The following is a 16,918-nucleotide window of genomic DNA, read 5'->3' as shown; positions in this document are numbered from 1 at the left end:
AATCCAGCCCAAACGCATTCTAAATCCGGTCCGCAGACGGTCCGGGAATCAGTGTGTTTTTACATGAGTAGAATGTGTCCTTTTATTTAAAATGCATCTCTGGGTTATTTGTGGGGCATAGAAATTTGTTCTTTTCCCCCCTTCAAAATATAGTCCGGCCCTGAGGGGCTGAGGGATAGTAGACCGGCCTCCTGCTGAAAAAGTTTGCTGGCCCCTGATCTAAATGAATCAATAGTCTGAGAAAGCTTCCTGTATTGTTCCCACCCCAATAAATTTAGCATATAGAGCCCCCGGGTCTATTGTAATGTACAGCGCTTGTGAGCCTGCAGCCACCTCCCATCTGAATGTGCCAGAGGCATCCCTACACATCAGGGGTGGCTCATCTTGTTTTGATACCCAAAGCAAAATGGGAACTGCCACTGCCGCCCTGTCCTGAAGCCTCACTTACCAGGGTTGCACAGCTGCCGTTTCCTGCAAGATCACTTTAGACTTCTACAACATCTCACCGGAAGCCAACACCACTTCTCTTGCAATAGGGACGAGTGGGGCACCCATGGGGGCAAGAGCCCTGTGGGATTCTGCCGCCTGAGGCGGCTGCCTCATGGACGTGCTGGCCCTGCTGCATATGTGCATTCACATCTCTAAATTATCACACACACACCCCTGCTCCCAATCCTGATTAAGTACTTAGCAATGCCCCTGCGTAGCAGTTAGCCGAGGTACATAAAAAAAGAACCTGATGGGAATCTTTCTGACACCTTGAGGCTTTACTGTTACCTAACTTTTCGCAGGCTAAAGGAAAAAGTTACACTGCAATAAGGCTGCAATTCTAAATGCTTGCACTGAGAGTCCGTGCACCACGGAAATAGTGTGGTTTACTTCCGGGAAAACATGGCCAGGCTCATGCTGCCAACCTGCTAGGTTTTTAAGGTACAGAGTCTAGCCAGAGCCCCCCAACCATCAAGTAAATAAAAATATATATATTTAAAAGTAGGAATGGGCTATGCTTACTGAATATGCACAAGAAAACTGAATTGGAAAAAAGAGGAATTTGAGAAGGAAGTGCCGAAAAGGTTTTCAGCAAACCCAAGAAAGCTTGTTTTAGCACTTTAAAAAAGAAGATGAAAACAGGTGTGTTCTTTGTAGTTTTGCAAGACTCATTTACTGCATGAAAGGAACTCCCCGATGTTGTTGTTATTATTATTATTATTTAACTTCCTCGTTTTCGAATGACTGAAGATTTGGGGCAGCCTTTTTTTCTGAGTCCTTGGGGTCCAAAAGAAGTAATTTAAAGGTGGAGCCCTTTCATCCCGAATCTGCAGTTAGACAGAGCCATGCAGAGGAGGAGGACCAGGCGGGTATCCTGCTCCCCCCTTTAAATAAATCCTGATCACGCCCCTGTTTTAAGGCGCCCCAAGACTTGCCCTTTCCGCCTTGGGGACGTCGCCACCTGCTCCATCTGGTGGCTCGAGCGCAAAGGCGCGCGCAGGGACCCCGAAACGGCCGCCTCGCAGGGCGGCTCCATGCAAGGCCCCCGCGAGCCTGAGGAGGTTCAAGGACTCGCCAATCCCTGCGCCGCCTGCAGGCCGGAGTCCGTCTCTCCAGGAAGGAAGGCAGGAAGGCGAGCGAGTGAGGCGGCGGCGGCGGTGGGCGGGCCAGAAGCAGCGAACAGGCGGACGGGGAGGCAGGCGCTGGAGCGGCTCCTCCGCCTCGCCAGCCACACAATCCCCGCCCCGGGCCCGCGGAATAAGAGCGCGGGGCGGGGCGGCCGGCCTCTCCTCTCGGGCTCGCTCGCCGTCGCAGCGTCGCCGGCGGCCGGGACGCGGCCCCTCAGGCCCCGGCACCCTGGAAGGCAGGTAGGCGAGCAAGCGAGGGGGCGCCGCCGCTGCGGCAAGGAGAGTAAGGTCGGGGTGGGCTGGGCTGAGGAGAGGCCGGCGGCGGCGGCGGATGCGCCAAGAAGGCGCGCCCTTTGCACCTCCGAAGAGCCCCGTGAGCAGAGCCGGGGAGAAACGAAGGGCTGGGTGAGGCTCCGGCGAGAGCCGTGCCCGCGAGGCGAGGAGGTCTAGCGGCCGAGGAGGCGCGCGCGCCCGGCGACCGAGGTGCAGCGCACCGCCTGTGTGTGTATCTGCGGGCGCGCGCGCGCTTGTAAACATTTGGGTTGTGTGTACGTTTGTCTCCCTTCGTTACACGCCGCGGGATTCTGGCGGTCCGCTTCCTTGGCGCGATATAGCCCAAGTCTGAAAGGCAAAATGCCTTCGTGCTTTCGGGAATATTGTTTCCAGTGGTGCTTGTGTGCGCCCATAAGTAGATAATACATTTGCATTTATAAAGTGTGTGTGTGTTGTTGTTTTTTCCTCAAGTGCCGGTCTAAAAAATCCTATTCCAGCATGTGTAGGTTATATACATTTATGTTAAGTGTGTCTGTACGGACTGAGCATAAATCATGTGCATATGGTTTTTTTATATGGCATGTGCTCAGAAATGCCAGCCTTTCAACACATGCGCCAGGCTTTAGAACACACACTCTCTTCTCTAGCTTCTGGATAGTAGGGTTTTTTTTTATAAAAAAACAACTGCTAGAGTACACCAATAGTTATGTAGTATTGTGTGGCCTCTCTTAAGACTGTTGTACTTAGATGGGCGCAGTATTTTGCAATTGTATATGCAGTAAGGTGTTGTCTAGGTTGTGCAATATATGCTACATACAATATGAAGTCCAGACTTATAGATGCAATCCATGTGTGTTTGTTTATTTCAGTGTGGCATGAGGGTCTTTGATCTTGTGCTGCTCTCTGTGCTTTGCGTGGGGGGGCGGGCTCATGTACTATTTTTTTCCCTTGCAAGAAAATGCCAAACATTTCTACACAATGGCAGGCCTTTGTAGGTAGCAACGTTGTTTAGCTACACCACACTCTTTGTGTTTCCCAAGGTCTTGCAGAAAGAAATGGCAAAGCATTAAAACAAAGCAGGTGCCGCCCCACTGCAAGTTTAATTTCAGCGAATAAGGTGACCGAAATTAGTTGCCTGCTGCTGTGCAGCCTCTGCCTCTCAGTCTGCTGAAATGCATCTCTGTCATTGCTGAGCTAGAGTACTGAAGCTGTGCCAAGGAATAGTGCTGAAGCGTAGTTTGTGTGCTGTCTCCCTCTCTCTGAGCGTGCTTCAATGACTCTCCTTGGTGCTGCTGCTTTGACTCATTGTCCATAAAAGGAAGTAGCACTATGGAGAGCTCTTGGCAGCCATGGATTCCTCTGCATGACAGACTGGAATCTTTCTGACCCCGTTCTCATGGAGCCTGATCTTCACCGCTGCATACTGTATCACTGCATCTCTGTTCTGCAGAAGCTCCTTCATGTTGGCGACCAGGAGCCACGCATGGCAAAAGAGAGGTTGTAGCTTCCAAGGAAGTTAAAGGTTAACACCTTTATTCAACAGCAATGATAAACCATGGTGGTTGCCCAAGTACAAAACATTTTCAGATTATACAACTATTATATATTTCTAGCAAAGGTCCCCTTTGCTGCCACCTTATATTACCCATATTTATGCATATTTTGAAATTCCAGAAACCTCTGTTCTAAAGCATCATCAGTAATGTATACCTACAACTACGACTAGAAATGTGAATGCCTGGGAAATTCCATGGGAAAACTGATCCCCTCCCCAAAAGCCTTTTGTTTTGCTTTGTTTTTTTCTGGAAAAAATGAGTTATGAAATATTTTATTTTAGAATTATGAACAAAATATTTCATAACAGCTTTTAATATATTTAGTACTCTGCCCAAAAAAGAATTCTAAAACTGTGTAACCAGAAGACTTATGTAAGACTGTGTACAGTATCATATCCTTACAATTCCAGTATACTAAGAACAGGCAAGTCCTGAGTTCTACTTTGAGAGTGCAACTCTCAAATGCAAAATGAAGATGCATTTCTGCCTCTTGAAGGGCACAGCCATTATCACAGCACAGGGGAGAAAGATCCAGTACCTTATTTGCTTGTGGACTTGGCCTTGCTGGCATAGTTAGTGGATCATTTTCTTTCCTTCTGACTAGGCCTCAAAAGTACTGGGAGTGGCAGAAAGTACAGAGCAAAATAATTTTGTTGCAACTCAATTCATGCTGCTACAGATCCTTTGGACCCAAGATTAAAAGGCAGAATGTTAAGTGATGATGGCTTCCTCATTTGACTGGATTACAAAACAGGCAGTACACCTGGGGCTTGGTGTCGGAAAGATGCTTTGAAATGTTGCAGAGCACAGAACATCTTCAGGTGTTTGGTCAAGGAGTCTGGGATTCTGCCAAGCAATATTCCTCCTACAACGAAGAGACAAGGCCTTTGCTCAACACAGCCTCTGAGTCTTCATGTTTATTACCTACTTCAGATCCCTCCATTTTTTGCAGCATGTAAAATAAGCTGCCCTATGTTTGAAAATGCACCAAATCAAGAAATAAACTGACATGTTGAAAGAGTAGAAGCATGTTTCAGTCTGGGCAAATCTTCAATTGTTGGAAGCCCTTGATTAATACAATAACAAATAAGAAGAAAGAGAACTGATAGTGATAGCTTAGAAAAAGAAACTGATTAAATCCATGTAATACTCAATTCGTTTCGTCCTCCATCCCCTTTTTCTCAGCTCTTTATATGGAAATGGATGGTTCATGTCTGCTTGACACAGTGGAGAACTGGAGGTGATAAAATAATTTCCCAATAAATAATAATTTGTTTTGGTTGTGTTTGAATGTTGATGGTTTCTGTTTTTGCCTGTTCCTCATAAACAGGCAAAACCAAAGAGATGTTAGGTTCCTTACAGTTTGGCAGTAGCTTGTAGCTACATTTCTAACAAAAACTTAAAAAACAAATTCAATTTGTAATTATTGTCTAAATAAGCTATACTGCTAATTTATCAGACATGAGAATTACATGGTAAACCGAGTTATGTATAATACATTTTATGTTACCAAAGTAACAAATTGACTTTCAATATGTAAACAGTGCTTTAAAAAAAGGGAATATTTCATGTTTTCATCCCCCCCCCCAAAAAAGTTCATTTTCCCACAGCTACAAAGTTTCCAGAAATTTTGCATCTCAAATCATAACCCACTTGGATGCAAAAATCCTGAGTTCTCTTTAGGCCCAGAAGCTCTGTATACAACTAGCAAAATCCAAAGACTGCTTTGAGCATTATGTTTATGGGGAGTGTAGTGTATTGTGTCATCTTCACTATCTCACTTGCAATACATTTGTGCACATTTCTGGAGCACCAATGAAGCAAAAGTTTTATCATAGAATCATAGAATTGGAAGGGTCATCTAGCTGAACCCCGTGGAATGCAGGAAACTCAGCTAAATCATTCATGACAGATGGTCATCAGTGTACAATTTTATTTGCAAGTTGCATTAGGCCTCTTCTGGTAACTAATGTGTGAAGGGGCTTCTGAGTACATGCTGGCTGACCTTTCATACTAGACACTGGCACCAATCCAGAGGTGACCCAATGAGGGGGATATAGGGCTCCACTATTGTATATTTACTGGGTTTTTATCCTAGCCTTCCTCCAGAAGGAGCCCAGGGCAGCCATACAACATTAAGTTAAATAATACACAAACTAAAACACAAACCAGCAACCTCAAAGACTTCTAAAAACTTCAGGTACTCAATACCTGGGCGAATTAAAACATTTTGAGATTCACTAGAAAGGGAGTTCCATAATCAGGTTGCTGCAGAAAAGCCAATCTGTAGGTCTCCTCACCTGCCTTTTCTGGGTACTGGGCACCACTATATGAATCTACTGTGTTAATGGGTGAGTGTTTCTATCTCAGTGAAGGGAGCCCTGCGCATATAGCACCCATTTGCACACCCCACACCCAGACCCTGCTACAGAATGACACTGACTGTAGAAGTCTGCATCTATGGAGTGGGGCTAGCTGGTGCCATCTTGGAAGCCCCTCTGTGGAGTTTTAATGCACGGGTGTTAAATGACTCAAGAGGTTTAATCTGTGGTTATGGTGGTTAAGTCTGCATTTCATCAAAAGAAACACTGCAAGCCCCGGTTGTGAAAAACTATCACAGTTAAAAGAAACAGCCAGAGTTGTTATGCTGCAGGTCTGATTTGAAAAAGCTATTTATAGTCTTTTGTTATATGTGCCAGAGTTTGTGTCTGGGGTGCTTAATGCAGCCGGAATGATATATCTTGTGTATACAGATCCATGCAGAACTGTCTAATCAAATACAGGCAAGTGGTTCTGCTTGGCAAATCCCACAAAACGCAAGCATGCGCATGTATGACGTAAAAAACTTTCAGTCATTGGGTTTGAATGTAACTACACGCTGCAAGCATTAGGAAACATCTGTTGCTTAGGGATTGTAGTGGCGAGGGACTAAGGCTAGCCAAAATGATCCCATTTTTCACAATGAACCAGTTTAAATAATCACCTGTGTGAGAAACATAATTGTTCCATGTATATTTTTCGTGGCAAATAAAATGAGGGAAAATGTTTCTGTTGCTTTTCTCACCAGTATTGATATCTTATATAGGCCTAAGAGATCTGTGCTTTTCTTAGGACAGTATGGACAAGTTGCAGTATTTAGAGATAATTCTATCATCACTTGAGAGTATGTAAACAAGGAATTCCATGACGTTTTCAACCACATCCTCATGTCTGACAGTCTTGGGTCATTCACAGGTTACTGTGCTTCTTGATAGAACTGTGGACCAGTGGTGCTGACTACCTTCCTATTCTTAACAACATTGGCTATCACACTGTGTTCCATGGAATGATACATTATCCGGGATTCTCCTCTAAGGAGATGGACAGTGACAGAAAACTGACTGCCCATGCAACAGTTTTTGGGGACTTCAGTGACTGCTATCCCTTTCAAAGCCAAAACATGACTGCCCTAGATTCATGGATAGATATGTATGTTGTGTGTCCTGGAAGCTTCTGGAGCAGTTGATGGCATGTGAAATCCCAGCCCATTTCTTGTCCTGGCTGACACTTCCTTTTTCAATCTTTTGGGCGAGAGCTCGTAGTCAAGAAAGTTGTTTTCAGTTGTATGGGCTACAGGAGAGTAACAAAATGCTATTTGTCTGTAGTGAATAGTGCCAAGGTGAGAACAAGGTTATCAATAATAATCTGTCTTCTCCCCCATCCTCAACACTTCCTCAGTCACCTGCCAACATGAAGTTCTCTTTGTTTATACACATCTCTGGGTTCACAAGTGTTTCTCTGTGTGTATATGTGTGCATTATTTTGCTGTCATATATAGTTATGCAAAACTTCAGCCTTTGTGTAAGTGTACATACTTTGTACACTTTGTACCTGCATGTGCAATACATGTAGAACTGAATGCACACAACCACACTCTAAGTGTCAGCTGCCATGCCAAATACCAAAGATCTCTGTATAAAAACACGTCACACATCAACACATGGAAAGCAAGTGTCCTTCCAATATTTTTTGTACAGTAAAGCAGGAGAAAATGAGCAAATATTACAAAAGCTTGTCAGTATGGGTGGGAGTTCTGCAGCAGTAGTGATTAAAAAACTTACCTAATACCTAATAGCCATACCACACTTTTCCATTGTTGGGAACCATGCTCAAGGCCAGATTGAAAGCAAAAGTTGCAGTGTCTTAAAACATCACTGGAATGTAGGAGACAATTGCAGCAGGTAACAGTCACTATAAACAACAGAATTAACAGGTAATCAGTTTCTGAACAGGGATATTAAAATCCTGTCTCAATACAAGTAACTTAAGTTGACAAATTGGCTTTTCCTCTGCCTGTAGCCGGGCTTCCATGAAAGACTTTTAACAGAATGCATCCTCTGTGACACAAGTCATGGGGGAAGTGTGGGTGTTCTACATGTTTTCTGTCATATGTAACGCACTATGTGTGGCCCATGGATGTGTAATATTGGCATGTCAGTGACCCACAGACTGGACAGGTGTGCTGCCGTCGTGGCAACGCTATATGTGTGTGGATCAGCACTCATGGCAGCTACGTTCAGCATTAGAAATTCACTAGGCGCCAGGTGCATTTTGCACTTGGCTATCAGACACTTGCAACCTAGTGAAGATGCCCAGGCACCAGAATGGTGCCTGACTTCTCCACCATCTGGAAGTGTGTGCCTGGGGATCCTTGAATCTTGACTGTTTTCACACACTAGCAACATATCCTGGAGAATTCTATCCATCATATTTTATCTGAACAATCAGAATGAATTTCAAGAACCAAAAAGTTGTATGGAAAAATAGGACTTCCAAGCCATCTGGCCCAAAAACTGAAAATAGGCATTCCATTGTGGTGACTGTAACCCTGGTTGAAGGAGCCATTTGGCACCTAGCTTATATATCTTAGATTCTAACACTGGAAGTTTAAATGTGACTGGGCATGTGGGATGTTTGCATGGGTATGCTTTTGCATGCAGCATGGGGCACGGAGGGCAATGCCATGAAATGCCATGCTTCCATGGATGACTTCTGCTTACACAACATAATTTCCTTCCCCCACCCACCCCCGTCCCACAGGGGGAGGCAGAGGGAAGGGATGTTCAGTTGCACAAATGAAAGTCCTTGTGCTGATGGGATGGTCTTGTTGTATACAGCACAGAGTAAGTCGGGACTTAGTAAGAAGTCTGAAGAACTGTTGCTCTGAATGAGAACATAATTCTGGTGCAGAAAGTGAGCCAAGTTGATCTTGCTAGGCACCGTTGCCTGTATCTGTACTCAGGGTATTTATTTTTATCCCTCCATTTAAGGCACCTTATAATAAAAATGTTAAAAACAAAACAATTGAACAAAAAAAAAAGAAAGAGAAAAATAGCATCATATGAAATCATATTTAGGAGTCCAGCCATAAAATCAGTAAAATGTATGATTTGTCATTTGAACGTGCAGATGCATTATATCGAGAATCCTGCCTCATTAAGATATCAGGTGATTTTTAGACTACAGCTTTCTCAATTAATCTAAATCCTATGGATGTGAAAGCATGTGCAGTATAGATTTGAATATTTTATGGGTGTGTTTGGCGTTATGGAATATGTGCTCATTTTCAGCATTTATTTGTACTTGCCTTTCAGAGGACTTCAAGCCTTTTGAGGTGTTGAGGTGTAACTGGAATAGGGATTTAACATCTGGTTAGTTTACTACCTTTCACTTTCAGATTGACCATTGGAGATAAATGTTAACCTCTAATTTTGTACCTATAGTCGACCAGTATATTCTGCAATCTTTCTTTGCCCTTCAGTAGTAAACTAACACAACTTCAGTCACTCTTATTTAGTAGCAATATATTTATGTGTGTGTGTGTGTGTGTGTGTGTGTGTGTGTGTGTGTGTGTAAAAGCATACCTAATCTGTGTTGTGATCTTGAGAATGTTTCAGTACCATTCCTCAAGGTTCTTAGTTTTGCCATTATAGTCAGAAACTGAATCTCCATTGTGATGTAAAATGCTTATGATACCATTGTTTCCAGAGATGCCTTTTCCTGCATTCATCTCATGGGCTGCTAGCTCATCAGACTGACACGAGGGAACTATTTTAGGATGAATGTAGTTGGAATCAGTCTGAGGCCATACTGGACAAGACACCATTCACATAATTGCTTTTTAAAAAGCAAGTGTGTGTGTCTGTACAGTATATGCATGTGTGATCCAGATCAAGACCTGGTGGAGTAAGGAGGGCTTTAATCCTTTTACCCCCTTGTATACCTGACCCAGATTGGGCCCTTTGCACCACCTATTTGTATTAAACTGTACTAATGAAAGCTTTTCTTCAAATGTTAATAGAAGCTGTGGCCCCCACAGTTCATATTGGGACTGTAGTTGTGGGACAGGCAGTGTAGAGGCTAAAGCCTCCCTAACCATTATCAAGGTCTGCTGTTAACTTACTCTTTTTTTAAAAAAAGCCATTCACATAATTCAGTGGTTGCCAATCGTTCTGGACCAGTGGCATATTTAGAATTTTGGAGGCCAGTTACGAAATGGCTGGAGGTGTGGCATTACCAAAATTTAGATTGAATGCAGTTTCCCCATCACATCCCATCCCTGGACAAAACGATGATGTTAGGTTTTGTGCAGTTTACTAACCTTCTAGTTTACATTGGGGCGGTGAGTCTGTGTCCTTCCAGATGCTGCTTGACTCCAGCTCCCATCATTCTTGGCCACTGATGATTCCAGCTGGGGCTGATGGGAGTTGGAGTCCAGCAGCGTCCGAAAGGCTGCCCTGGTTTGTATGAAATGCAGCACAGTTCTGTGCTCACTTACTCAGAAGTCGTTCCTGCTATGTTCAGTGGGACGTAGTCCTAGATAAATGTTTATATAAAATTGTGGCTTACATTTTTTAAAATCGAGGAAACTATTTCTGTCTTAACATTTCCCCGAGGTTCAGGGCAATCTTCTATAGCAGGGGTGGCCAACTCTCAAGAGACTGCGATCTACTTTCAGAATTAAAAACTGGCAGTGATCTATCTCCATTTTGGGGGTTTTAGGGATTACAAAAAAAGCTTTTTGGGAGGGCAGTTCCATTGGGGGGGGGGGTTAAAGGGAAGGGACAAAGGGCTAAAGTCACTCACAAAAAGATCACTGTGGATCAAAACAGCAGCACAGAGCAATCTCCATCTAGAGATCATACAACAATGGAGGGTGGGGTGAGGGGGCATGGTAGGAGTCAGAGATCCACCATGGGGATCTACCAGTAGGTTGCAATTGACTTGTTGGACATCCTTGTTCTATAGTGTCTCCTTCATGAAAGCACTTTTTGTATAGGAAGTGTGTATCTTCCAAGTCAGTATGCTTACTCTCATGTAACTGTGCTATAAAACAAAATGCTGCCTGTTCGTTTTGACCCTAGAGTCTGCTTGCTCCTAAACAACCCAGAAAAAAGACACACCATAAAAATCCTTCCCAAACTGGCCAAGGCCCTTGAGAGTGGCACAGTTATGTCCTTGTTCTCCCGACACAGGGCATTGATGGTTATAATCAATGGACAATTCTCTGCTGACATTTGAAATTGCAGTGGAACAGAGGGGAGGAGCAGAAGGTATTTTCAGTATATACGACCCAAGCTTCAGTTTTCCTGGAATATATTAGGAAGATAGTGCAAAATCTAGGAAGGGGCTTTTTTCTATTCAATACCTGCAGTGGATTTGTTTTCATCCATGCTGTGCACATGTTCTGTGTTCCCAGACATATTATTTTATTTATTTCATTTGAATAAGAAAAAACAACAACCTGTGAAACATTAAAACCAAATATAACAACAGCAATGAAACAAAAACCTAAAATGTTAGTCTAGATATTTATATGTGTATATAAATGTTGAATTATACCCATCCCACTTAAAAGGATGAGCACAACAAGAGGCCATAGACAAAATGAGTTAACTCTCAAAATTTAAGGGCCAAAGACTTGGGTAAATAAGTGTTTTTGCCTGGCACCTAAAGACAGACAATGATGGTGCCTGGGGAGAGCATATTCCATAAGTGGAGGCCACCACTGAAAAGTCCATTCAGTTGCAGTATTACTACAACATTTGCAGCTTCCATAACAATACAGTCGTATATCCTCTTCCGTATCCCCCTGGATGCATAAACTTCGGGATGCGAACGTGGCAAACCCGGAAGTATTTCCCCGAGTTTCGCCACGCGTGCACGCACAGAAGCACTCTACACATGTGCAGAAGCGGTCCTCCAGTTGCAAATTCCTCGGGATGCGGCCAGACCTCCAGTATGGACCCCTTTTGCAACCAGAGGTACCACTGTATTTGAAACTCGCTTTCAAGGTTTCCCCCTTTCTGTTTTGACAATATATTACGTATTCTATAATAATGTTTATGAGCATATGTTTAGATGAGATGTGCCTCTCTTTACAGCTTGAAAAAAGATAAACCAGATGGCTAAAATGCGTATTTTGTTGGTATGAAATTCTACATTTTGAAATTTACTTAAAGCTATAAAAGTTGTAGGTTTTAGTTCTAAAAATTGATATCTTGCTTCCTTTTCTTGGAATCTTAGACCTAAATACATTTACTTAAAGTAAAAATGAGTCCATGAAAGATCAACAGAATATGTTTCCAAGTAACTGTGAGTAGGATTGAGAAAGAAGTCACAAATATAGATCTTTCGGAGTATATTTTCTTTTGATTGGTGTGTATATAAAGCAAGCTGCTAAATGACCGAAAAATGTTTGGAAGACTCTATCATTGTTTGCCACTTGATTTGACATCCATATAGCAGATTTAGTGCAAATAACTTTCAAAGACTCCTTCCCATTCACCTGAAGCTTTTGTCGTGTCAAGTACTAGATAGATGCAATCAAGGCTGCCGATTCTCTTGGGGTCAGGCAGCTAGCTGTCTGTGAGCATTTCACAGTGAACAGAGATTATGGATCACGTACTCTTAATCTACTTTTGGAAGGTTTGTGTGGGGACATGCTGACTTTCCTCCCTCTCTAAACCAGATGTTAAAAAGGTAATGTTCACTGAGAGGTGGAAACAGACTTTTTACATAAATAAGCAGTCCCACTGAAAGTAATGAGAAATGTATATGATTGTAGTTAGATTACTTCTGTAGCTTTTCACTTGGCATGCACTAGTTGCTTCAGTGGTTCTTGAACAGGAGATGTACAAGGTCAGACCAGCTTCAGAGGAAGCTGTTCTCACTGAGGTCTACGTAGGAGGAAGCTCAAGATACCTTCTGGGAAAATAGCTGCTTTTTAATGTGTGTGTATGTCTTCAAATTAGTGATATTTTGACCTTCACACCCACCAGTTCAGCTTCTGAACTGGGAGCATGTGAAAACTTAAGATCTACTATTTTTCTAGTAGTCTCTGGTACTACATCTTTCAGGCGTCCAAGTTGGGCTTAGTCAAAATGCCTCCAGCTGATCTGTTGTGTGGCTTCAGTAGCAGGCAAGACCTGGGAATTGTGTTCACTGAAATCTTATTTATTGTGCACAGTATATAATGTTTGCATATCCATGGGGTTCTGCAGTGGTTGTTGTGTCTGGCTTCACATTGTAGACAGGCCACAGTTCCCATTTTGGGAACAGAACCTGAGACCTAAACAAGGTCTTTAAGGCTACAAGGCAAAAGTGGGACTTGAATCCAAGTCCAACTCTCTTACAATCCATGGCCTTACTCTGGCCCATGAAAATCTAAAGCATGGGTGGGGAACTTTTCCTTTCCTTTGGGGACTGGATGCTGGAAGTGGGCAGGACCAATGACAAAAGTGGGCAGGGCAGGCCACCCCTTCTCTCTCTCTCTGCCACCCCTTTCTCACTTTCTCCCTCTTCCTCGCTCGCTTAGGGGAGGGGTGGATTGCTCTTGCCTCACATGTTCCGTTTACCACTTAGCCCATTGGGGCTCTCTTTTCCCTCCACCCACACCACCTGGTTTCCCTTTTCCTTGCCAGACGTCTAAACTCCCCGCCTTGTTCCATTGCTCTGCCTGTTTTGGCTTCCTCTTCCCCCCCTCCTCCTGGGTTTCCCCCACCAACATGAAGCTGCAGGTTTTACACCCCAGCCTAGTCTTTGGAACTTGGGATCATTTGAGAAATGGCGGCCCCAAAGAAACGAATCTCTATGTCGCTCTGTGCGTTGCAACACACTAATCAAACTGCTTTTTTGTTTTGTTTTTGTATTTGCAGGCTAGCCGATTCATATTTAAAATGGAAGTTGACATTAATGGGGAGTCCAGGTCTATCCTAGCTACTCTCCCGTTGCCTATTGCTGATGTGAGTGCCACCGGCAAGGCCGAGTCCGAGAAACCTCGCTGCTCCAGCACCCCATGTTCTCCGATGCGCCAGACTGTTTCAGGCTACCAGATCCTCCACATGGATTCTAACTATTTGGTTGGCTTCACGACAGGGGAGGAGTTGCTGAAATTAGCTCAGAAGTGCGCTGTAGGGGAGGAGAACAAAGTCGAAGCGGTAGTGCCTACTTTGCGTTCCAAACAGCTCGATTCAGGACTTTCCCGCTCCTCCCGGGTGTGTAAAGCCAGAAGCAGGTACTACCAGCCTTATGAGATCCCGGCGATCAATGGCCGGAGAAGGCGGCGGATGCCCAGCTCAGGGGATAAATGCACCAAGCCACTATCTTATGAACCCTACAAGGCTTTTCACGGTCCTTTGCCTCTTTGCCTTTTCAAGGGTAAAAGGGCTCACTCTAAATCCCTAGACTACCTCAATCTGGACAGAATGAACATCAAGGAACCAGCCGACACAGACGTACTTCAGTATCAGCTCCAACACCTCACCCTAAGAGGGGACCGTATGTTTGCTCAGAACAACACATGAAGATAAATTGCCCTTGGCTCATCTTCGCATCAAAAAGCTCTTTAGAAGGTGGACAAGCCATGCACGGGGTTCTTGGCTGCAGCAGCAAAGTGTTACCAGACCGCTGTTTGTATGAGTAAGATTATGAAGATAGCATGGGGTGGAAATCACGTGGAAGGAACTATTTGGAAATTCGGTCTGCAGATATCTTTAGAACAGTATAACAAAACAGGGGGTTTTGCACATGGATACCTGGACTTGTGACGATATAAATTCGGAAATCGGTGTACTATGACTTCTGTTTCTAACTGGACTCGCTGTAAGAAATTACTCATGGATAAGCACTGAGCTACACTCTTACTTAATACTAAGCATATGTGTGTAAATGTAATGACTTTTGCATCATAGGAAAAATACCTATGAGTAAGCCCATGTGCTCTTTAAAAGAATCCAGTTTACATTTGCCGTAACTGGTTTTGCACTGGGGGAAAAGCAAAACGAAAAGGAAAAAAAAAAATAATCGATGATGAAATTAAGCCTGAGTACTTAAGTTACTACAACTTTTTAAAAAATGTAATTGAATTACTTTTTAAGTTCCAAATTGATTTCATTGTAATTAAAACAAAAACAAACTTCAACTGTTTTGGAGAAAAATAGAATATTGGAAGGCAAACATTAACAGTTTTTAATTTAGTTTTGTTTGTTTCTTTAAAAAAAAGTTGTCTTAACACCTACATGAGGATCTTTATGTTGTGTATATACATCGTGAACAGCTGCATCTGCATCTGCAGTATACAAATACTAGTTTAGATTCTAGAACTACCATATTACATTATTATTGTTGCGGGGAGGGTCTTGCTAGACCACATTTTAGCACTGCACCTGAACATTCCAGTTTATTTACAGCACTGAATACTACTTTTTAAACCTGGATTTGGGATTTGGGTTTGTTTGTTTGTTTGTTTGTTTTAAAAAAAGCCTTGTAGGCTTTTACTGGATTATGAATCACGTCGAATGCACTGATTTAAAATGTTTCTTTGAAAAATCATGTCAAAAAAAAATAAATCCTAATTTATCTTGGCTTACCCATAGCATCTAAAAATAATGGATAATTTTGTTTGTTAGTCTCTTTAGGATGTGCAGTTTATTACTGAAGCAGTGTACAACCATTTAATGTTTTTGATCTGTAAGTTATTTAGAAATGAAAGCTTCAATTTTGAAGAAATTGACTGTGAAACAAAGTCATTTAAAAATAATAATAATAATTCCTGGCACTGTTCTGACTTTTCTGAGTAGAAAGACAGGGTTATTTGTCTCTTGGGAAGAATTGGAGAAGGGAGCACATGGTTGGAAAACTAGGCTTTGTCTCATCTTTGACACCTTTCCCCCACAGTTATGTCAAACCTGAAGAATCTGTCAAAAGATTTTGTTTAACTTTGAGGGAGCGCTAGTAATTATTACAACTTGCACCATTATATTGTAGTGAAGAATGATTTCTTAAGGAACTATTCCTACATAGCTTTTAGTTTGACCAGAAGAATACTGTCCAATGCCAAAGAGGGTTTTTACACTTATTGATTAAACATTATTTATTGATTTTACCCTGTGGAACGACATTGTTGACTATGAAATAAAAAGGATGACGTGCATACTTTTATATGGTCCTGGCGTGTGTTATTGCTTTGAGAGTTAGACACTTGTAATACAACATTGTAATACAAGAAATGCTGCAAGCAGTGTTTGTGTACAGCTCAGTTCACTCTGCTGTTTCCCTCCCTTGGTGATATTGTACATGGGAGGGTTTTTATGAAGAAGATGAGCTGCAAACTTTCTTGTCTTGACCTCACCTTGTTACTGTGTAAAATGGATAACTCCCAAAGCAGCCCCTTGTCCCAAAGCAGCAGTCAGGGGCAAAGTGGTCTTCTTTTGGCAAAGAAACAGACAATTCTAGCTTATCCTGCAAGAGATACGAAGGTCTGTGCTGACCTCAGGTCCCAGCTGACTTCACTTTCGATCTCCACTGAAGGAGAGGTTCCCCCTTAAGACCTTCATGAAACATGGAAGTCAGAAAGCTGGGCCAACGTAGATGGAGGGGTGATGGATGGAGTGTAGGTGTAGGACCCGGAAACATGGTCCTTCTCCATTTATTAGCTCTTCACACAGGAGGACTAACATGTGGGTGGAGCTTAAGTCCTGTTCCTATCAGCAAAACCCGAGCATTGCTAGACTCTGAAGTAATTTTAACTACCACATAATATCTTCACCCAATTTTAAATCGGTCCGTCATTTCCAAATTCACCTATTCTAGATATCCTGCAAGAAACATTTGTTAGGAAAGAAGTGCTCTCGGGGATTTGACAGAACCCTGATTCAAAGCAATCTATTATTATATGAGCTATTGTAATTCTTTGCAGCAGTCAAGTTAAATCAGGAATTGCTATTCAGGCTCACACTAGGAATTCCTCTACAGCTGCCACACTGTTCCCGTTCTTTTTATTGTTTGTTTAATTCTAATACAATTAAAGGCTTGTCTCACTGGTGAAAGAAAAACGTGCTGATATTTGGGTCCCTGAAACAATGTCTCAATATAGAAGGAATGCTTCTTCCATCTGGTTGAGCATTCCCCCCCCCCCCCTTTTTGTACGTCATG

At 42.9% G+C, this 16,918-nt stretch overlaps 1 protein-coding gene across 2 annotated transcripts; it reads left to right on the top strand.

Moving 5' to 3' along the window:
- The first annotated feature begins 1,632 nt into the window (after positions 1 to 1,632).
- Positions 1,633 to 15,925, top strand: MACIR (macrophage immunometabolism regulator). 2 transcript variants are annotated; one of them, XM_083702433.1, is made up of 2 exons: positions 1,633 to 1,856; positions 13,642 to 15,925. In XM_083702433.1, exon 2 carries the CDS (start codon positions 13,663 to 13,665, stop codon positions 14,287 to 14,289), a length of 627 nt encoding a protein of 208 aa, XP_083558559.1. In that variant the 5' UTR covers positions 1,633 to 1,856; positions 13,642 to 13,662; the 3' UTR covers positions 14,290 to 15,925. The 2 variants fall into 2 exon arrangements, with proteins under 2 accessions (XP_083558559.1, XP_083558560.1); XM_083702434.1 differs by having other exon boundaries at positions 1,776 to 1,852.
- The last annotated feature ends 993 nt before the right edge of the window (positions 15,926 to 16,918 follow it).

The sequence above is a fragment of the Podarcis gaigeae genome, assembly GCF_964106915.1.
Source record: "Podarcis gaigeae genome assembly, chromosome: 11".
Taxonomy (NCBI): domain Eukaryota; kingdom Metazoa; phylum Chordata; class Lepidosauria; order Squamata; family Lacertidae; genus Podarcis; species Podarcis gaigeae.
The sequence above is the reverse complement of the archived record's forward strand: the minus strand, read 5'-3'. Positions and strand labels throughout refer to the sequence as shown.